This window comes from Tenebrio molitor, chromosome 3, assembly GCF_963966145.1.
Source record: "Tenebrio molitor chromosome 3, icTenMoli1.1, whole genome shotgun sequence".
NCBI classification, from domain to species: domain Eukaryota; kingdom Metazoa; phylum Arthropoda; class Insecta; order Coleoptera; family Tenebrionidae; genus Tenebrio; species Tenebrio molitor.
In genome coordinates, this window is record NC_091048.1 from 19270698 (window position 1) to 19292568 (window position 21871).

Sequence of the window (21871 nt, forward strand, 5' to 3'; positions counted from 1 at the left end):
AAATCAAGAGAGGTGTATGAAAAGGAATTTGCGAACTTTGAAGCCTGGTGTCGGAAAAATAAGGCGCAGAACATATCGGAGAATGTTTTAATTGCATATTTCGATATGCAAAGTAAGACGAAAAAATCCTCTACCTTATGGTCGATATATTCTATGTTAAGATCATGTTTAAACATTTACAAAAACGTGGATATATCACGTTACGCTAAATTGCAAGCCTTCTTAAAAAAACAAGGAGAGAATTATCAACCAAAAAAATCCAAAATTTTGGAAGTCGAAGATATATGTCGCTTCATAGGACACGCGGATAATAAGATGTATCTAGCAATGAAGGTATGTAGTCATTTTCAATTTATATTTATTATTATGAATCAAATAAGTACAGAAACCGTAATAAAAAAATGTAATTCATAACAGATTGTATTATCAGTTGCTCTTGATAGTTTTTTTTTAGATCGCCTTAATAATGGGATACTGTGGAGCTTGTAGACGTGAAGAGTTAACGATTATGTCCGTAAACGACGTTGACTTTAAAAGTGATTCAATTTTGGTTTCCATACCTAAAACAAAAACAAATAAACCATGTTTATTTGCAATAACAGACAATGAATGGATTGACTTAATTAAGACTTACCACAACTTACGACCTAAAAATGTTACTCACAGTCGTTTCTTTCTGACATACAGAAATGGGTATTGCATTAACAGCCCCATTGGGATAAACACATTTGGCAAAATGCCAAAAGTCATTGCCACTTTTTTAAAACTACCCAATCCCGAGTTGTTTACAGGGCACTGTTTTCGACGGTCTAGTGCATCCCCCCTAGCAAACCGGGGAGGTGACTTGATAACAATTAAGCGTCATGGGGGCTGGAAGTCCTCAGCTGTGGCTGAGGGCTACATCGAACAATCCCTAAAAAAGAAAGTTAAAGTGGCACAAATTCTTTCATGTGCATCTACATCAAGAGCTTCACAACCAGGTAATCCTGTGCCTGTGGTTGTTTGCAGTAAAGAGAACACTAAAGCAACTTCAACCATTGTGGTGTCTGACAATAGGAGTGTTCAGCAAAACTTCAGGTCGAGTGAAACTATCCCTGGCATGCCTGGCATCACAATTAACAGCCATGATTCGTCCACCGTTACCATTAATGTTTATAATAACTCGAGATCTTCAAGTGAACAAAATTAACTTGGGTAATGTTTCACTTTATCGTCGGTGCATTAGTTTAATTTTTAATAAAAATGTGTTTAGGTTTTCGCTATTTGTACATCCGCATAAGTATCATTATTACACCGACCTAAATTGCAACATTACCCTAACTTTCCGTGTTAATCCTTTAGTCTGTAATCTTTAAAGTTTAAAAATAAAAGTATTTTGAGGTTATGTTACTTGCACTTACTTGTTTATCATTTTCGACGTTTAACACCCGATCAACGAACCCGGTACCAACCTTAGAAAATAAAATGTTGCGTTTCATAATGAGCTCTCTTTCGATACTGACATAATGACATCATTAGAAACGCAAAGTAGAAAAAATAATTTTGACAACAGTAAAAAATAAGGTTAAACATCCTAAAGCTTGCTTTACAACTGAATATCATTTATAATTGATTTCATATAAATGTTCATCAAGTGAGCTGTGCATTTGTAAAATCACCTTTGATTTAGTTACATTACAAAAGTCACATTTATGAAGGTCATGTCCAATAAATCTTTACTTGGTAAAAATACAAAGACAAAAATAAATAAAAATTACTTTAATTTAATCAGTAAAAAGACGTAACATTGCTTTTGAAATCAGCAATGTTAAAATGGACAAAAACTAAAAAATTAGTCAAATCGGGTTCGCGCAGAGCAAGCAACTTTGAAAGTTAAAGTCATTTGGCCGTATGATTTCCCCTTCGTTAAGCCCTTCATTAGCTAAATAATTGATTAGAGAAAGTGAGAGTATATGCCAAGCACTATGTTAGACAGAGACAAAACAATTTAACGACGTTCTTTAACTTTAATGAAAGGGAAATCATACGGCCCACTAGCTTTAGCTTTACTACCAACAGAAAATCAGATTTTCATGGCTTGCTTAGATGCACATTTATATGAAATTGAGTATATGTCACACTGACGACCAAAGTATTTTGGCCGCGAATCCGCGATAGTACCTAAAGTTGACTCAAGTTGCAAAAAACCACTTGTCGTTTGCAACAGCATTTTTTTCATATTTTTGAACCAAATAAAGGCACAAAGGGACCAGAAAATCATAGTTTGGGTTGAATATTTTCCATATAAGTAGAGTTTTAAAGTAATTTCAAATGACTAATGCCATAAAAGTGCTGTTGCAAATGCAAAGTGGTTTTTTGCAACTTGCGTCAACTTTACTTTATGATCTGGGGCATTTCTGTCCGAAAAACGTTCTAAGAAGACTTCCTGCCTCCCTGGCGTTGCGACCACATTCCCCAAAAATGATTATCATCTCTTAATAATCAGCGGCTGAATACATGATTGTAACCTTTGGCTTTGCATATTTTTTTAATTACAAATTTAATTTGACACTGACATCTTTCAAAAAGTCCAGTTACCCAGATATTTTTTCTTCAAAATTACACATCCAAATGCTATTTCGTGTTTCCTCATTTTCTCTGGCGCGCGAGTTCTGAGAGACCCTGTATATACAGGAGTGTTATTGAAATGCGCGGAAAAATTTTAACCACAAGCTACTGGCTTCATGTAGAACTCGGAAAAAATATTTTTTGTTCGACACTGTCAGAATTTGAGAATTTTCTCCTGTGTGAACGGATTTTGATAAATTTGACAACTTGTCAAAACGAAACGTCAAGCTAATTTTAAAGATTTTCAGCGATTTGGAGCCTTTGGGGGGCTCGTCGAACAAAAAAACGTTGTATTCAACTGGTTCTTGTGTTTTTTTGGCACTCGTGGACCTTTAAAACTCTCGTTTCACTCGAGTTTTAAACTGGCCCACTCATGCCAAAAAAAGCCCAAATTACACACGAACTCGTTAAATAAACTACTATTATTTTTCACTTTAGTATAATTGCATGATAACTCCTAGGATACGAAATACGTAAACATGTCCATAACAACCGGGGAATAATGACAGGGCGTAAAAATAAAATTTGTTACACAGTCTAGGACTGGGCGTAATTAATTCATAACGCCCTCATCAATTCATAATTGCAAAGATGCCGATTTTTTTTTTAAAGAACACGTATAGTGAAAAATAAAATCTTGTATGCACCACGGCGTCACCGAATGACTACGCCCATCGAACGATATCCATCTCTCGGGCTAAAGCCCTCGAGCTGGATTCATCGTTCTCCGGGTGTAATCATGGTTGTAACGCCCTTGGTGCATAAATAGCTATTAAAAAACTGTAAAAAATAAAATGACATTTATTTTTTGAGTTACATTTTTTTAATTGCTTTTAGTCTTCTACGTTGTCCCACAACCACGTAGGTAAAATTTCGGCACATTTTAAGAATACACCCTGTATATCATATTTTATAAAACGTACACCAATGCAGTTTCCTTGTTTTAAAGCATATTTCCTAGAGGTTACTTCGCACTGGCGGACATTTTATCAGGTATGTAGATTTAGATTAGGACATTGTATGTAGATTATTGTAGATTGGAAAATTGTGAACTAAAAAGTCGTACCTACCTATCTCCTCATTCAGCGTCTACATTAATTTTATTCTGGAAATTTTTAGAACTGTAGCTAACACCGTCACCACAATGTTGACGCAATTAAACCCAATAGGAAAGTTTTTAAAATTAATTCTGACATACGGGGTAGCCCAAAATTGGTGGAACAGCTTAGCAATATGTTGTTAAGTATGTAGTCAGGCGCGGCTTGTGATGAAATAAAGCGCGTGTTCTGCAAATTTATTAATTTGTTTACAGTAAAGTATGGATTAGCCGAATGTTAGTTATAAGAACATTGAATCCTAATTTAAAATTATTACCGCTTACATCGGAATTTATTATAAATTCGAGTCTGTGTCGTAAATCAAACATATTTCTTATAAATTTTTTGTTAATTTCAGCTATATTTTACGATTATTGGCACTACCCTCAGTCCCATTTAGATAATAATCGACGCCCTACTGTATATATTTCCGAAAATTATAAATTACAATACAGGGTGTTGAGGCGTTCTTTTTAACATGTGATACTATGCGTTGTTCTAAAGAGTTTTAGCCAAAATCACCTTAGTAAAATGTGTACGCCAATGAAGATACAATAAGTTAATTTTTTTGAAATTTTTGAAACCGGTCCTGCTCAAATTTGCCAAAAAAATCAAATGAGCATGGACGTTAATCAATAATCAAAAATACTGTCATCTAGTTAATCGGAATGGCTTTATCATTACGAAAATAATGACTAATGAGCTCTCAGATATGTTGCTAATGTATGGGCAATATTATCACGTTATCAGAATGCAGCTGCGGCGCGGCGTCCAGAGAGTACGCAGAGCGATTTCCAGAAAGACACCATCATGAGTCAGTTATTAATCTAGTACAGCGGAGAAATAGGCAGGACCGGACTCAAAATTTTAGAAAACAATAAAAATATACAATCAATTATCTCCGTTAATACAAACATTTTACTAAGAAGATTTAGGCTAAAATTCTTAAGAATAATGTATATATAGGACCTGTGTTACAAGGAACGCCTCAACTTCGAAAACACCCTGTATAATAATACTTCTACACCGAGCGAAATTACTCCATGAACTGATGCCTTTGCAGCTCAGTTTCTCCTTCAATCCTACTAATGCCTACCGCGTTTGCGGTTGAAAGGAACTGCGAAGAGGTGCACAGTTCAGCTCCAGTGGCCCAATGCAGTAAAAGCCGCCCAGCTGCTGCACCGACCACAAATTTTTTTTGACTTAATGGAACTCGTCTTGCCCGTCACAATGGAGCATAGCAATCATTTTCAATTTTTTTAACGTAAAATAATTAATCATGTCACTGTTTTATTACTGAAATTAAAATTAGAATCTATAACAAAATTTTTGGGAGTTCTGCAGCTCTACAGCACTTATACACCAGCCGCCCCTGTATGTAGTTATTAAAATATAAGGTAGAAATGTAAAAAAAATCAATCTTCTTTTTTGTAGAAAATATGAACCTTTTTGTTACCCTAAGGGCCAGTTTACAGAAGCGAAATTAAGTCAATCGTAATCACATGCCAGATTAACTGAACACGTGATCAGACTGAACCAATCGAAGTTAATCGCGCTTTAAAATTTAATTTGAATTAAATATTTAATTCTCTTTCTATAAACTGCCCCTTAATGTGACAACATTTAAAACATTCGATTTATCCCAATAATCTGCAAATATCTCTTTTTTTTTGTAAGCATGGAAATAAATAATAAAGAACAATCAAGGCCACGTTGCCATATGTTATTATTTCAGGTAAAACCAACATCAAAACACTTCTTGGAATTGCTGTAAATAATTGCAAACCTGATCACAATCATTCCGAATTATGTACCTGTTATACCACTGACTAGTAAAAACCAAATAGTCAAAATCCTTTTCGATAGCTAAAATAAATCAAATCAAAGCTGCACCTTTTGAGCCCCCATATCTTTAAATCTAAAATTTGGAATTTTGGGGCATCCAGTATACCTATCCATATCAGCATTTTTGCGAAAATGATCCCAAACATTATCGGATTTTTGTTTGCTTTTAAGATAATATTGTGTTTATCTGATTATTACTAAGAATTGATCTTTTAAGTACCTATACTACTTGTAAAAGCAATGCTTTATGCAGACCTTGGTACTTACTCAAAACCGAAAATATAACTTAGTAAACCATCTAATTTTATCTTTTATTGAACCTACGCACTGTACTGGACGTTATTTTCAAAATTAAGTTGGAGTTTTAGAGTTATTTTCGGAGGAACTGACATTAATATACAAAGTATCATATTTGCACTCATCGTGAGTTCGACGAATAAAACGAAGAAAAAAAAGGGGTTGTGTGGAGGAAGATATCTGACAATATGTTCTGCTCGCAAACTATAGTTTTCACTTTCTTTATAGCAAATGAACAATTTGCACATCATCACTTCAATGGTATACATCACCGTTAGCCAAGCAAGATTAAAGAATTAAATGATATTAAGGAAATGCGGATCCATTATTTACTGAAGCTATATTTGGATTAAATGCATACTCTGTGCAGCGTCGTTAGATCGACAAATAGCACTTCAGCACTCATCTGTGAATTTTTCTAAAATTTTTAAGTCGATAACTGCAAATCTCTAAGTGCGTCATTTCAAGTCGACGAATAACACTTTAGCACTCACATTTTCATCGTTGGGGCGAATTTTTCCAAAATCCTCAAGCTGACAATTGGTGAAATGGCGATTAAGTACAATAACGATGACACATCGTAAATTTATGGGTTACAGTGCTAGTGGAACGCTCATTTGTCGAGATTGATCCGCAGAAATAAACGGCTGACTGAAGTACATAAATAAACGACAAAACATTTCATCAACACTTGCAGATTCTTGAAAGACACGAACATAAATGCAACGGCAAAACGATCTTTACAAATCGGCAAAAGGGTCATTCGGAGTTAAATAAGTGCCATTTATTTACTTAATGGAAAACAGGTAAATATTTACGTAGTTAAAAGGAAACAATCAAGGTTGAAAAAAATATAAACAAGTGCGTCTAGCTTTCCCACACGTGAGTATTATTTGATAGAAATTGTATGAAACTCGTCCTTTGACGTGTTGAAATAACAATCGAATTGCAAAATGCTGGTTTCCACTTTATTTAATTCTTAAGATTCTTAAGTATATACAAAAATACTATACAACTTTAAAATCTAAAGAAACGCGTAATATGTATTATATACAATGATAATAAAACGACATTTATTACAGTGATACAACTTCCATTACACGTAGTTAATTTCAGAACTGGAAAAGACTGGAGTTAGAGAGCTGCGACCGCAATTTGAAAATATTTAAACAAATAGTCGCCTCGGTTGTCGCCCAACTCCCTTACTAAAACATTATCGATAAATTATTTTAAAAAATTGTAAGTACAAACAACCGGCAACGATTCATGTGCAATAGTCTCAACAATAAGCTAAAGCTAGAATTTGTGATAAAATTTCAGGCACTAATGGCTGATACACGAAACAAAAAAAAAAAACACATAAAGCGACGTAACACAATGTAAAAATGGTCCCTGCAGCCGTAATAAACTTATAGAATACATGTTTTTAAAGAAAGAAACCAATTTATTTCGCCCCTGAGTTACGAAATTTTGCCAAAAAAAAAACAACAATTAACATTATTCAATATCTAATAAATTATCTAAAATTAAACAGATGTAAATACAAAAAAATCTTTTGTACCCAAAAAATTAAATAGTATAAAAATAGATTGTCTCAAATCTATTTGATCTTCTTTGAGTTGCGCTGTATTACAGTTTGCGTTACGAAACCGTTTGTGCTACCATTCGAGTAACAAGCTTTGTAAGAATCTGAATATTCGCTTTTGATGTAGGTGTTGTTTAAAGTGCCGTTGCTGTCGGATTTCTTAACAGAACCGTTTTGGTTCTTTTCATCTTCCAGGACAGGCTGTAAATGATGTTTTTGTAAAAACATAAAACAAACCGTGACATTACACTACTCACCATGCAAGCACCGTTATTACTACTCTTCACAGCCTTTGAATTGGTATATCTCACTTTGTAGAAATCCGAGAATAGGAATAAGAACATGATACCATGAAGAGCGATCCAGATCATGAATCCTTTAGGATAATTACATTCCGTGAAGAGAAGCTGGAACTGATGAGTAAAAATCGCTACGAATTGCACCTGCAATACGACAAATTTAAACATTTCTGACATTGGTGCATAAATAGTTTACCATCTGGAAGGTAGTTAGATACTTCTTCCACCATATGTACTTCTGGTATTGAGGCCCCATTGCCGCCACCATGTAATAAAAGTACATGATAATATGAACGAAAGTGTTGAGCAAAGCGAAGAAAGTACTGTGGCCACCTGATACAATAAATGTCAATAAAAAAAATAATCAAATGTTTTATTTGACATTACCAGGGGCGAACTTCATCCCCATCCACACTGAAAACGGCATGCAACCGTGATGGATGACGTGGAGAGTCGACACGTGACTATTTTTCTTGCGTAAAATAAAAAATAACGTGTCGAAGAATTCGGTGAATTTGGAAAAATAGTACCACCAGCACGTCCTTGCCATCTGAAAGATATTTTTCTACGTAATTTCGATTGAATTAAATTGTTTTGTGTTTTTATCTCGTTTCGCATTAAAAAATTCGTTTGTGCTTACCCTCAGGGCCATGGGACTGTCGGAATAATCGACAGGTTGACACCTGAAGCTGTAGCTGCCCCACCAGCCGCTCATTAAGTACTAAAAATGCATAATTAGATACTTTATTAATTAAAACATTCTGTCTGATTGTCCAGCTCACCTCGTAACAAATCCAAGCGCTGAACAGTGTTTGGACACAATTATAAAAAATTAAAATCTTCCTTAAGTTAAATGGTTTCCTATTTTCCATTAATTTTGGTCCTAGTACGGTGGAGAAGTAGGCATAAAATAAACAAATTAGCAGGGTCGGCACGGGACTGGACATCATGGCCCATCCTTTCACCCTCGGGTCTGGAAATAATGAATTTTTATTATAACCGACGAAATCGAAAGAGAAAGCGACCCACTTTGTCGTTATGTCACAGCAATTTTTTTTTGAATATGGAAGTCGTACCACATAATACCTTCGGTTCTTACGACTCGAAGAGCCGTTTCCATTTACATAATTATTGGCTGGAAGACAACACGAATCAGAAATTCCGATAAGACGATGACCAATGCCGCGACAATCCGATAACCACTGTTCGGAGAAGATTCGTCAATCGAGAGCGATTTTTCGTTTGAAACTTCCCATAGATAAAGTGGAACGAAAGAAAGTGTAACACCCACAAGACCTCCTCATCAGAACTGATCTGAACAAGGTCAATTACATTACGGATTCGAATATCTGAAATGCCCCGTTGCGTAGATACTCCGAAGCATTTTGTTGTCTTCCGTCTAATCGCATCGAGGTTGCTACCATATTTTAAGGTAAAATGCGATATTCGTGACGCATTCGAAACGGTTTCGACTTTTACTGCTAGTTCCTGTTCAAATACCAGCACGTTTCCTGTACACCGTCTCCTATCACCGATTCGATAAAAGTGCTGCCAGCCGACTCCAATCGTTGCGCGATTCGGATCAGCTTTAAAAATATAAATCGGCGAAATTGAATGCTGCAAAGATTATTTTTGTCTCAGAAGGTTCAAAAACTCTCGATCTTTTCGACTTCCGTTAAATTTATATTCACATCGCGCTGCACTACAACATCGGAGAATTTCCTTGCGTTTATTAAACACTCAAAGAGAAACTGAAACTGGTAACGTTCAAATGACAAAAATGCAACACTTCTGAATTTGAAATTTTGTAAGTATATTTATAGTTATTTTCATATGACTAGCGCTGTCAGATCACTTTTCAGGTATGAGGCCGAAATTTGAAGCACGAGGCGTTAGCCAAGTGCTGCAAAACAGGCCGAATATTGAATAACATTTTTCGTGTTCGTTTGGGCAAAGTCTTAAAAAACATTAATATATTGCAAATTTTGAGGTTATCTTTGACAGATGTTATATAACCAGGAAAGTTTTAAACACGAAAAAAATGTTTCCCTATTTTACATCTCGCTTAAACATTTTACTTATTACAAATTGTCTTTAATTGTTTTTGTTTAGATATAAAAACTGAACTCTATTTTACCTGACCCCGACCTTAGACACAACAAATGTTGCCAAATGACTTGAAAATGTTGTACAACTCAGAATTTATATTGTAGTACCCTTGGTTTTATTTTTTATTTACAAGACTAAATAGTGCAAGGTTGTGTAAAAAGCAGAACGATGAAAACATTTTTAGAGAGCAGATGTCTGGAGAAAAAATAGGAAACAATGATCTACTTACTTCCCTTTTCTCTTTTAAATTAAACATTAACAGCTACATGCCGTAGCCAATTTTATTAGTTTAAATGTACTTTCTATTTTTCGTATTTTCATTTTTGGTGTTTATAAATATGTATTAACAACTAGAAAAGTATATTTTATTCAAATAACGAGTGCCATTACTGGATTATTACAAGATTATTCACATCAAGCTGTTGTGCAATAGGAAAGTCCTTCAAAGAAATTATTTTTAATGTAACTTACTGTTGCGACTGTACAATCTATTGGTAGCTTCATTTATAATAGTTAGATTTAAATTTCGTAAATTATGCTATTTTACGACCATTATTACCAATTACCCTAATTGCAAGTTTCATCATTTTTACAAAATAACGTCGATCACGCACAACAAAATAAAAATAATCGTATTGTACCTATAAATGTTAGGAACAATAAAATGGTTTACGTCAATCAAATGTAAAGAAATATAAAAAATAGAAGAGGGAGTTTTGTGGAGAAATTCTCACATTGGAACAATCGTTAAAAAGTGTATTTGTGGCACAAATTGCAAAAGCGTTTTACGTTTACAAACAAATAAATTTGCAATGTAAGTCGTTCCATGAGTAAATATTTACGTTTCGTAATGTTACTAGAGGTGTAACAAACAAATTGTTAATTATTATTTAGTAAGGTTAACAACAAGGAACGTATCATTCATAACAACGAAAAAACGTGTTTGGGATGTCTATAAAAACTTACAAAAAATGTGTTATTCTTTTACACCGACAAACATAGCAATAACAACTTCGGGCAGTAAATCTAATCGAACATAAAATTTGCAATTTTCTACGCGGATCTTAAGAAAAAAAAATCGGTAGAACACAGCTTTATAATTACGTTTATAATTTTTATCTGGGACTATTATTGTGTGCTGAATCCTGCAATTAGGACTAAATCGATTAATTAGCTCCCACAATAAGAAGCCACCATGAGTCAAGGCTAAAACGTCGAAGCAGTGAGAAACGCATTTCTTATGATTCCAGAAAAAGCATGCCTTTACCATTAAACTTTTTAGTGAAACAATTCGCTTAAGTGAACCCTCGCCGAACAACAATAAGTCGAAGGTTTAGAAAGCATGTAGTTCTTGCCAACAATAAAAGCGATTACTTTCACTATTTTAATTGAGACAGACTCAAACACTAAAATGATTTCGTAGGTCCGCGCTCACCTCTTCCCGTTCGTTGATAGAATTCCAGCTTAAATTAAATGAATTAAAGTGTCAATGTCAATGGATAAAAACTCCAATGTCATCATATTACAACCTCGAAAAATGTATTTTCCCCGACCTTACTTAATCGTGTGTGATTGCGTAAGAACGTAGACACGTTATACCGGCGAAGAAAGTGAAAAGCTGGAGAAATAAGATCACCGGATTTATCCAGGTCGAATCATATAAACACCAGATGAAAGTTCTAGAGAAATATTGACGCAGACAGGTTGCGCTATCTTCGCTGTACATATTTATAATTTATGTAACAATTTCTCCGAATATTTTGTAACGGACTGGTCCCGTCTTACGTAAATTATGCATTCATTCCACCCACCCCGTTCCTTTTTCGATACTCACCACTCTTGTTGTCTAACAAGTCTTGGTAGTGGTCCACGACGCTGGTAACTAGGTGAGCCATTCTGGAATCTGCAACCGAGAAATGCATTTACTTAATTATTTTTGCGTCACGGGGAAGAGGGAGTATGATGGAAACGGGCGCGGAGGTCGACTAAGGTCAAATCAATAATCCCACTCCGGGAATTGCTTTGACTGCATTGGAACAAATTGCAAAATATTCGACGGCGCGACTGGGAAATAGAAAAGTTCCGGAAGATTCGGTCTCTCCGATTCGACCACAAACAAGAAAAATTTATCTGATTCGAATACCTACTCCTGCGATTCGTGTTCAAAATTCTGCTCACAATTCATCTCTCTGGTATTTAATGTGACTCATTTTCTAAATCACACAATTCTGATCATTCGATCTATTTCCAACGTTATCCTTTTAATCTCTGATATCAAACCCGGTATCTCGTACGATCTTTCGATAGTGTTACGCTACAATGCACGTTTTATTAAACCACAGAGTTTTTTTTAATAAAATATCGTCATTCAAACCCATCTATTTTTTCCACTTTATTGCATATTTTTTTATCTCGTCATTAATACATACTAAACCCTAAACGACTATGGCATGCTACATGTGTTTTGCTGTTGGAACTATATTGTGTCGATGAAATGCAGATGTTCGTCTGCTAAATATATTCTGGTTAATTTACTACATACACACTTTGGCTTTTACGTTCATAATTCCACAAATAAATGTGGCACAATTATCTCCGAGTTCGTACCTATTTTCATTACCCCCTGACAACGGAAACTAACAACAGGAAGTAACCTTTGTTATGAGCCTTCACTGCTGACGAAATAAAATTTGACCTATCACGGTTACCAATCAAATATAATTGTAATTTCTTCTAATCATTCAAGTTTAACTTATTAATGACGAATTTCTGCGTAGCCAATGATGGTACGAAAAACTACGAACTTTGAGGCTTGCTATCCTTGTACCACATACTTGAAGCGACCATAGCTTAGTTAGGGTATAAAACTGGTAGAATAGCAGTCGCAAATATATTTTTTATAAAACAACACTAACAATGGCACATCGTTAGTTGCAAAGCCGACTTCAGAAGATGTACAACAATTATTTAAAAACAAATAATTATTTTTAACAAAATAAAGTTGCATGCTCAGGTAACCAGTAAATGGTGCAAATTATTAGAAGGTTTCCTTAGTGTTTTTCTTTTATTTTACTGGTTTTGCTGCCGCGTTAAAACTAGCTGCTCTAAAATGATCTTGAAAAGTGTCCTAAATCCGATTTTTCTGCTTTTTGTTTTGTTGTTTTAATTTATAATTCTGCTGCCCTGTGACAATGGCAATTTTTTTCTCTGCTTCCTGCATTCAACTGACCCTGCACACCTGAATAATAAATAATAACAATAACATTTATTAACATATCTGTTGAAACCGGTACAGTTTTAAGTACTCTCGAGATTCGAGAATTTCGAAATTTTAAAAAGTATTAGCAGATAAACATGTGTGTGTCAAACATCAGTGCAATGTTATCAAGTTAAAGCAAAGATAAATTTGAACGGTTTTGTACGCTTCGTCAATTTTTTAAAACAAGATGACAATCGCAGCAATGACGCAAACGTTTTCGGAAAATTTACAAGGTGACAGGTAAAAACTTCGCAGCAAACATTCCAAAGAGAATAGAATTTGCTAACAAAACAAACTCGATTCAAATGGGTTTTCCGTTCAAGAAGATAAATAAGTCTAACTTCGTAATTACTATGTATTTCATTACGTAACAAGTCAATTATGTACTTACATACTCGTTTCAGATGGTGGACAAAAAGCTGAAATTCTTTTCATCGCCGAATGGGATGTTCTACGTTTACATAACATATCGGGCTTAATGTCAAAAAGATATTAAGCACAGTTTTAAAATTACTTTCCAATGACCAGCGTTCGCGTATGGTAAAAGGGATTTTTAAGTACATAATTTAAATTTTGTGTGCTACCAAAAGGTGAAAAATGTTAATCGGATATGTTTTTCTTCATTACATAAGACTGGTTACATGTGATTAAAAAAGTCGCCTAACTAAAAAGTTGTCAGTACTTTTAGCTAAAATACGTCGGTGACAATAAATTGCTGTTGATTTTGTCGGAACTGTATATTTACATTAATTCCGAGTTTATAATACAAGAAGCGAAAACATTTAATACAGAAGCTGTAAAGCAATGTAAGCTAATGAATTGGGTTCGAATTGCTGAGATAAAGTCAAACTTATCGCTCTTCATTAATAGATCAGTGGTGAAAGCATACATTTTTAAATAGATCTGGGAATAGTGTGTATTAAAATCTTACCGTTATTTAGTGGAAGGAGTAGTATTTTGTATCTGATGACAATTATTTGTTAATTTGTGTGTCAAACTGTCAAAACATTTAATTCGCAATTTGATCTTAATTAAATATTGGAATGCTGCAATTTGTTCTTGTTTAAACGCCAAATAATTAATATACTAATACTAATACTAATACTAATATACTAAGAAAAATGTTCTTCCGTTGAATAACACTTAATTTCAATAAGACAAATAAGTCATCCTACGGATGGCAAACTCCCACCAAAATCGTCATTGTGTACAGAATGATAATTGTATTTTTTATAATTTGAGCCCTAGTTACTGTATTTAATAATTTATTAATTAAAGAGTGGTTTTAGTGAACGAAATTAATCTGTTTCTGTCGAACAAAATAACTTGTCTCAAAGATACATTCCAGCATTTCGTTGAAATTGTCGTGAATATTGTATTGAATGTATTACGACAGCATAAACTACATTTCCTTTTCTGTAAATCAAAAATTGTCATTTCACGGTTACAAGTAGTTGTTAAACTCGTTTAAAAAAAGGTGAAAACAGTTGTGCATATTTGCAACATGAGTTGATTTTCGCACAATGATATCCCACATACATATTTACACGTCTTTCGTCTTCGTTTATTGAACGTTCTTATCAACTGTTTGTTATTTTATCAGATAAAACACTGACTCGTGCATTTATTATGACGAGAAAAAAATTAAAACTAGAGAGTATATGAGCAAGTAAAGATTTTAGAATTCAAGGAAATGACCTTCTACCTTGCAAAACTTCGTTAACCTTAGGACTAGTATTCACATTTCAAATTATTCCAATTATGAGGAACAACAAACACAAGTAAGACATTTCCTCGATCGTTAAAACCAAGACACGTACGATGAATTATTATACTGAAGAAAAAATTATTTTCGAGAAAACCTCAACAGGTCAATGGGTACACGGTTTCTTTTTATTTTAACATGAACACCACGTCCACTACGTATTGAGGCCGTTACCTAAAATGTTAAACCTGTGACAATGTTTGCGCTCACACAATTGTGTTGACTGTCAGGTACGATAGATACAACAGTTTTACAAAATATGAGGTAATACTAGTTATCACTCAAGTTCACGCTAATTACAACCGATAATTGTTACCTAGATATACATATGATTAGCTCGGAAACAGGTATTTGTTCTAATTCGCATTTAAAGTTTAAAACTTCGCTTGATTTCAGGCTAAAACTCATCATGCAACTCTTGATGAGTTTACATAACGTCTTGGGTGAAATTCCACAAGAAAGCAATGACTTCCTGGCGTCCGTTACTATGACACACTCCGTTTTTTCTCGAAAATGTGTGTGGTGTGCATGCAATTCTTACAATTATAATGTGTAATAGAAAATGGAAAAATCAGTACACTTTTGGAAGAATGAAAAGAAATAAAGTAGCAAAAACAAAATTTGTGGTAGACTTGATTGAAGTTTTAACACCTAGGTTCGCGACATTTTCTTATTGAAGATTTTAAATCAGTATGATACGTTTTTGGTTATTTAAAGGAAATTGTGACCCAGTTGGGATACGCGTGTGACATGTCAATAATGCGGAAAACATGACCATACCATTGTGCATAACATTCAAATTAGACAGTCAAGTGAATATTCAACAATATTTTGTGGATTGACCCTCAGGTTAACCCATCATTGTTAATGTTAATTTCAATTTTTCATAGTTGTAATAATTCATTTTTTTTCCTATCGGAAGCAATACAATATGAATTATTTTAACTTTGATTAATGTTCAACGTTTATGAATCACCTGTGTCAAAATAAATTTCTCAAAGCCGGGTTCCGTTTTGAGGTTAATTTTGGGGAGGAGATGTTGTGAGAGTATCGAAAGTTGCAGCAAAACCATCGATTTTTCGTCGAAAACGGTACTGTCGGGTTTTCCAATCAGTGATATCGTGAAGGATTTCCGTTTGTGCGAGTGTTTTAACGACTTTTGTGACAGCTACATAACCTTACAAACCCACAACTGTCAAACAAACGTAGAAATGTTTGGTGGTAAATGGGTCGATTATGTAAAATGGGCCGATTTGAGGGTGTGTCAATTAATGAAAATTTGTAAGGACGAAGGATAGAGACTCACCTTTATCGAATAAATCAATAAAACACCACTAAAACGTTTGTCACCGCACCAATGAATCTCTTCCGTTTTCCGCACAGTGTAATTTAAAACCGGTACTTTTTAAGGAAGGAAGGAACAGTGTTTCGATTTTAGCGGTTTTTCGAACGAGTTTGTATCACTGGTCTGAACACATCGTTGATTTTTGCCGACAGACGTTCTTTTCTGATTTTTGGAGTACTTTATAGGCGTGCCGATGGGTGTCAGAGAGACATGAGACAACTAACAGCCGTCAATCGTCAATCTCTCTCTACCGTCAGACTCGGTTATCTGGCTGGGCTGGGGTTGGATTGTCCGACTCGTAGCGGTTATATATAGTTCACCGACTCGTACGTCAGCGATCTTTACCGATTCGCCACTGACTGGTAAAGCCGCGTTCACAGCGTTTCGAAGCGCGCCTCGAACCAACCCGATCGCGAATGCCGTACCGTGTGATCAAAAAAAATTGACAGCCTCCCTCGCCAACATTATAAAACCACCAATACCGCAATTTACCTGGAAAATACAATTGGCTACGTTGTGTAAGTACGGTCGGTGGACAAAAAAGATTAGATTCGGGATTACAGCTGACAAGATAACTGTCAACAGTGATTGTAAAAGTCAGTTTTACTTTGACTTTATCTTGACAATTAAAAGCTTGATACAAATGTAAAGGCTGTATGACACGATGCTAAATTTTGTAGAAAATTTGTTAGAAAATGAGAGAGGACCAATGAACGATCAGGATCTGACAAAGACAGACTATGATCCTGATCGTTCATTGGTCCTGATCGAGGGTCTCTCTCATTTTCTAACAAATTTTCTACAAAATTTAGCATCGTGTCAAACAAGCTTTAGAAATTTTGAGTGTTCCAGTTTTTTTTTGTCCACCAACCGTACATTCGACGTTTGACGTGGGAAAAATAAAATGTTAGATTAGGCCTTGTGCGTTTCTTTACGATTGTGCGATTGAAAGATAAACGCGTTAAACGCAAGTTTATACTAAATTAAAGTTGACTCAAGTTGCAAAAAAACACTTTGCATTTGCAACAGCACTTTTATGGCATTAGTAATTTGAAATTACTTTAAAACTGTACTTATATGGAAAATATTCAACCCAAACTATGATTTTCTGGTCCCTTTGTGCCTTTATTTGGTTCAAAAATATGAAAAAAATGCTGTTGCAAATGACAAGTGGTGTTTTGCAACTTGAGTCAACTATAGTTTACAATAATACATGCAGTGTGTCCAAAAAGCCTGGAAACACCGAAATGAAAACGTAACGCATAAACATTTTTGAAAAAAATCTAAAGACAGGTCAATAATTCTTTTTAATGGTCTTTTCGATGACCTTGAAAAAGTTATGTTATAAAAAAAATAGGTTTTTTCAGGAAATTTCTTATGTACTCGTAAATTGAAAATGTTTTTGACCGTCGGGTAGACAATTAAAATATTTATTAAAAACGGTAGTAAAAATGCGACGTTGCCATTTAAAAAAACCTCTAATGACATCATAACTCTTTCAAGGTCATCAAAAACAGCAGCTTTTTCACTTTCTTGAAAATCATTCGTTTCTATATTTTATTGGGGTGTTTCCAAACTTTTTGGACATTGTACATAATAACCAAGAACAGCTAAGAACGTTAAAATAACCATTAGGGTTTTTTTTTTATTGACAATTTAAGGATGAACTGGAGTAACAATCTCAGCAAAAAGTTGCGGAATTCTTATAATGCTATGAAACGTTTATTACGAGAAATCAATATTTGAAAAAATAGTTTTTAATTTTTGGAAACGAATTGTAATGAGTTGCAAGTAAATTTTGTGTTTATTTTCTTGATATTTAGATAATTACTTATATGCCATTCACGATGTTTTGGCATAAGGGGAGGCCATGGAAAAAGTGCATTTAAGTTGGCAGTAAAGCTGTCTGTTGAATTAGGTTATGTTTTTCTAAGTTTGAGGTTATAAACTGCGTCATTGTCTAGTGCATTGTTGTCAGTTTTACTAGTTTGCAATAGAACAATACTCACATATTTTTAATCCAATTTAACAAAACAGGAAACTGACTTGAACAAACTACAGAATAGTAAGGGCCGGGACCGAAAGACAAAGTGACTCCTGTCAATTTATGCACCACTTAGATAACCCATTTATACAGTATCTTAACCAACCAATTAGTAACTTCTCAATGAATTTTTCATGTTAACCAAAACGTTCCTAGAACTAGATTGTATAAAATCTTGTACCTACTTATTAAGCCTTACGTTATTCGAATCTTTCTGCAAAATATTTACACACCCATCGTCCATGACAAAAAAGAACAAAACTATTCAACTTCCATAATTCATTAGAAAATTCTGAATCATCATTACCTGCATGAAAATCCCAATCAAATTCCGAGTCAGATTCTCCTAATGAAATTATTATTAAAGGAAGAACGTTTTCAAATGAAAGATTTCCCATTAATTTTGTCCAATTTTCCAAAATAAGTTCTTTACAATATCTACAAAAATGTTGGCAAATTTCAGGAGTACATTTCAAAATAGACTCAAGCCACTCATTACAACTCTATGGCGAAGTTATAATAGGTCTTACAAAACCCCTGTGCCATTTCAATTGGGTCGTTGTTTCTTCCTTCACTATCCGTGCTACATATTTATCTCGTACTCACCTACGATTCAATTTATACATAAAAAGAACTTGACTTCACTGTAACTTACTGAAAATATGTTCTGCAGTCTAATATAAACACCATCAATACGTTTTAATGTCGCTTAATTATGATTACGGTAAATTCGGCAACATGTTACGTTCATTTTGATAGGTCCGCATGTCAGGCACTTTAGTGACAGCAGAGATGACAGAAATCAAACATGTATCCAACTTTAAAAAATGAAATCATAGCCTCCCCTTATGCCAAAACATCGTGAATGGCATATACATGTGATTTTACAATCTTTTTACTAAGACTGTACGTGAAAGTAAACAAAAGCACACTGAATTTCAATTTTCATTGATTTCTGTTAAAGTTCTTAACGTAACTGCAGTAAAACGTGCGATATGAGTTTAATGTTGCATACCGACGTCAATTATATGCATTTTGTTCACTTTTATTGAAATTAAAACAGATACATAACCTCAAAAACCGTGTTTTTCCACATGTAATTAGCGATTACAAGGAAAATCCTCGACCAACTTTTTTTGTAAATTCATTAGAAAATTCTACGATATCGATACTTTATGTGTGAAAAATTTAAGAAAAATTGGCCTTTTTGAAATATGTTTTTTATCAATTTTTATGCGACCATTGCTCCATTTCTCATAAGAACACGTGTAAAATATCCCGAAACTTTAAAAGGTAATAACTTTAAAATTCCTCGATCAAATTTTTTTAAATTTGGCACAGTACTTTAGAATGGATGAAAGGACTATTGTACCAATTTCAAGCAAATTTCGCCATTTTTCAATGTTACTCCAGTTCATCCTTAATTCAACAGGTGGTGGTTTTATAATTTTGGCGATGACTATAGATTCAGAGTAGAATTCAAATTTGCTGGCGAAAACAAAAAGATTTCGTGCTATAAGAATAAGTTGTCAAGGTCAATTACGAATGTGTCCATTTTTTCACGAAAGAGTTTTACACGCTCATCGTTCAGCTACGTGCAAATGTGTGCAATTCGTTTGATTATATGTGATCATTATTTCCTAATGAAAGTCTAACTGAAATAAAGGAGCGTATGTCTGACTGCTGTGAAGTGTCAACGACAACGAGGAGTGCTGAAAGAATATTGAAAGAACGAAAGTGTGAGCTTTAACTAACAATGGAATTTCTCTTCTAAAGAAAAAGGAACGTATAAAATTCACTATAATAATATTTAGAGGAGTTAAACGTTGTGATGAAGACGATTTAAACCATCCGAATTTAATTTTTTATATACCTGGTGCCCCAAAATTCAATGAGGCAATGCCAACTCATGTTTGAAAATTATGAGAAAAATAATAAATAAATTTGAAGATACAGGGTGTTTCTGAAATAGGTGCATTAATTTTAACTGGTAATAGAACTCGTCAAAAGAAACAACTTTTCTATCTACCATTTTGCCGAAAAACGATGTTTAATTCCAAAAAAAAATTGGAGAGATTTTTCACTAAAATAGCCCTACGCCACTAAATACTGCAATGGCTAATTGAGATCAGCGCTAATATGAAAAAAACATCCATTTTCATCCAGAAAAAACGTGTTTTAACGCCGAAATCGAAATTCAAATAAATATAACCGTATAGCAAAAAATCCACTTCGTAAGAATCTGGTTCTTTCACGTTTTTAGGTAGCTTAGTTTTGGAGATATGAACGGTTTTAAGAAAATTTTTCCTAGTTTTTTAAGCCATTACGCAACGTTTTTCGCCAAAATGGCAGAGAGAAAAGTTGTTCCTTTTGATAAGTTCTATTACCAGTTAAAATTAATGCACTTATTTCAGAAACACCCTGTATAAGGGCTCGAAAGGTGCTTTGATCTCATTTATTTTAAATACATACTGTTACGTTATTTATTCTCCCTTTTGGTGAAATTTTCCCAAAATAACGATTTAACAGACTTCGGGTCGAGATCCACTGGAGACTGCTCGAGAGTACAACCAAAAATGTAGGGGTGGGTGGTGATAACCAGGAGAAAGGAAAACTCCGAGTGGTTTAATACAATATATTTTCACTCAGTCCGATACATATTCAAATCTGATAACTTTCAACAAAAAAGTTTCTCACACTCAATTTTTATTTACAAAACGAAGGGTTGTGCCCTCGCCGCGATAAAAAAAGAAAAATTCTTGAAAGGAGATTGATTTCGAAATCAATCAAAAAAAGGGGGAACCGAAAGCGAAGTCCTATATCGTCCCCGACGCTAACCTTTTACGCTGCCCACGATCGGCGGGACCGTCCCCTCCGGCCTCAGCTCGTTTGCCTAAAAGAAAAGAAAAATTCAAATAGAAAGAGAAGTCATGCGGCGGACGAGGACACAAAAGATAAATACGTAAAAGAACAATAAAAGAAAACTGTTATCGGTCTGACCGGCCGTTTGCAGGCGAGGTCACCAACAGACCGATAACCCAAACCCGAACAAAAAAAAAACGTTCTGCCAGCAACGACGCGCTCGCTAACTAAAAATTTACTCTATCACCCTGGCCTTGATCGTCACGGGGCGGTCGACGACTCTGGAGACCTCTACGTTCCTCGGGGACTTCCTCGGGCCCACGGTGGACGACGAAATCCGGGCGTGGAATCTGACTCCGCACTCCGGCGCTTGGTCTCCACGAATCTTCCGTCGGGGATCCGTAAATTTGGATTTTTATCATTTTTGGCGGAAAACGAGCTCGCCGCGAGTCGTGCGCACGGTAATCGGATTATCGAGAATAATTTTTTATATAAACGTGTGACGAATCATCTTGCTAATTTGAAAGATGGACTTGGTTGCAGCAAATTTTCTTATCAAAATAACGTGGAAAATGATGAGAATCAGTAAGTGTAATACATATACAGGGGTTCCAAAAATTGCGTACTAACGGTGCACTACGGTGTAGAAGAGATTACCGTAAACGTCAGAAAAATGTTAAAAAAATTCTCTTGAACTTATTTGCTGATTTGGCGGTCTTTGAAAGTCAATTATTTTGAAGTAGATGTATGAAATTGT

General features: G+C 34.7%; 1 protein-coding gene and 3 long non-coding RNA genes across 7 annotated transcripts; 1 reads left to right on the forward strand and 3 right to left on the reverse strand.

Moving 5' to 3' along the window:
- Positions 1 to 341: 341 nt before the first annotated feature.
- Positions 342 to 1309, reverse strand: LOC138125613 (uncharacterized). Of its 3 annotated transcripts, none has more exons than XR_011157498.1 (2): positions 665 to 1309; positions 342 to 560 (listed from the first exon to the last, which is right to left on the reverse strand). It is a non-coding gene; the product is annotated as an uncharacterized lncRNA (long non-coding RNA). The 3 variants fall into 3 exon arrangements; XR_011157497.1 differs by having other exon boundaries at positions 645 to 1309; XR_011157496.1 differs by having other exon boundaries at positions 635 to 1309.
- A 5483-nt stretch (positions 1310 to 6792) lies between these two features.
- Positions 6793 to 16529, reverse strand: LOC138125612 (very long chain fatty acid elongase AAEL008004-like). 2 transcript variants are annotated; one of them, XM_069041038.1, is made up of 8 exons: positions 16170 to 16529; positions 11674 to 11742; positions 8513 to 8703; positions 8371 to 8451; positions 8118 to 8295; positions 7927 to 8063; positions 7689 to 7874; positions 6793 to 7632 (listed from the first exon to the last, which is right to left on the reverse strand). In XM_069041038.1, the coding sequence occupies exons 2-8, from the start codon at positions 11732 to 11734 to the stop codon at positions 7447 to 7449; spliced, it is 1020 nt and encodes a 339-aa protein (XP_068897139.1). In that variant the 5' UTR covers positions 11735 to 11742; positions 16170 to 16529; the 3' UTR covers positions 6793 to 7446. The 2 variants fall into 2 exon arrangements, with proteins under 2 accessions (XP_068897139.1, XP_068897140.1); XM_069041039.1 differs by having other exon boundaries at positions 8118 to 8280; positions 16170 to 16522.
- Positions 14378 to 15494, forward strand: LOC138125614 (uncharacterized). The gene is made up of 2 exons (XR_011157499.1): positions 14378 to 15210; positions 15260 to 15494. It is a non-coding gene; the product is annotated as an uncharacterized lncRNA (long non-coding RNA).
- Positions 16530 to 18036: 1507 nt separating the features above from the next.
- LOC138127221 (uncharacterized) lies at positions 18037 to 19127 on the reverse strand. The gene is made up of 3 exons (XR_011158149.1): positions 18908 to 19127; positions 18752 to 18858; positions 18037 to 18690 (listed from the first exon to the last, which is right to left on the reverse strand). It is a non-coding gene; the product is annotated as an uncharacterized lncRNA (long non-coding RNA).
- Between the last annotated feature and the right edge of the window lie 2744 nt (positions 19128 to 21871).

What these genes read in the sequence shown, in the direction of transcription:
- LOC138125612 (XM_069041038.1), bottom strand. Translation starts at nt 11,734, where the DNA reads ATGGCTCACCTAGTTACCAGCGTCGTGGACCACTACCAAGACTTGTTA. An exon ending in ACAGTCCCATGGCCCTGAGG is followed by an intron (nt 8,296 to 8,370) that starts GTAAGCACAAAC and finishes GAAATTACGTAG; the next exon opens with AAAAATATCTTTCAGATGGC. An exon ending in ATCTAACTACCTTCCAGATG is followed by an intron (nt 7,875 to 7,926) that starts GTAAACTATTTA and finishes GTCGTATTGCAG; the next exon opens with GTGCAATTCGTAGCGATTTT.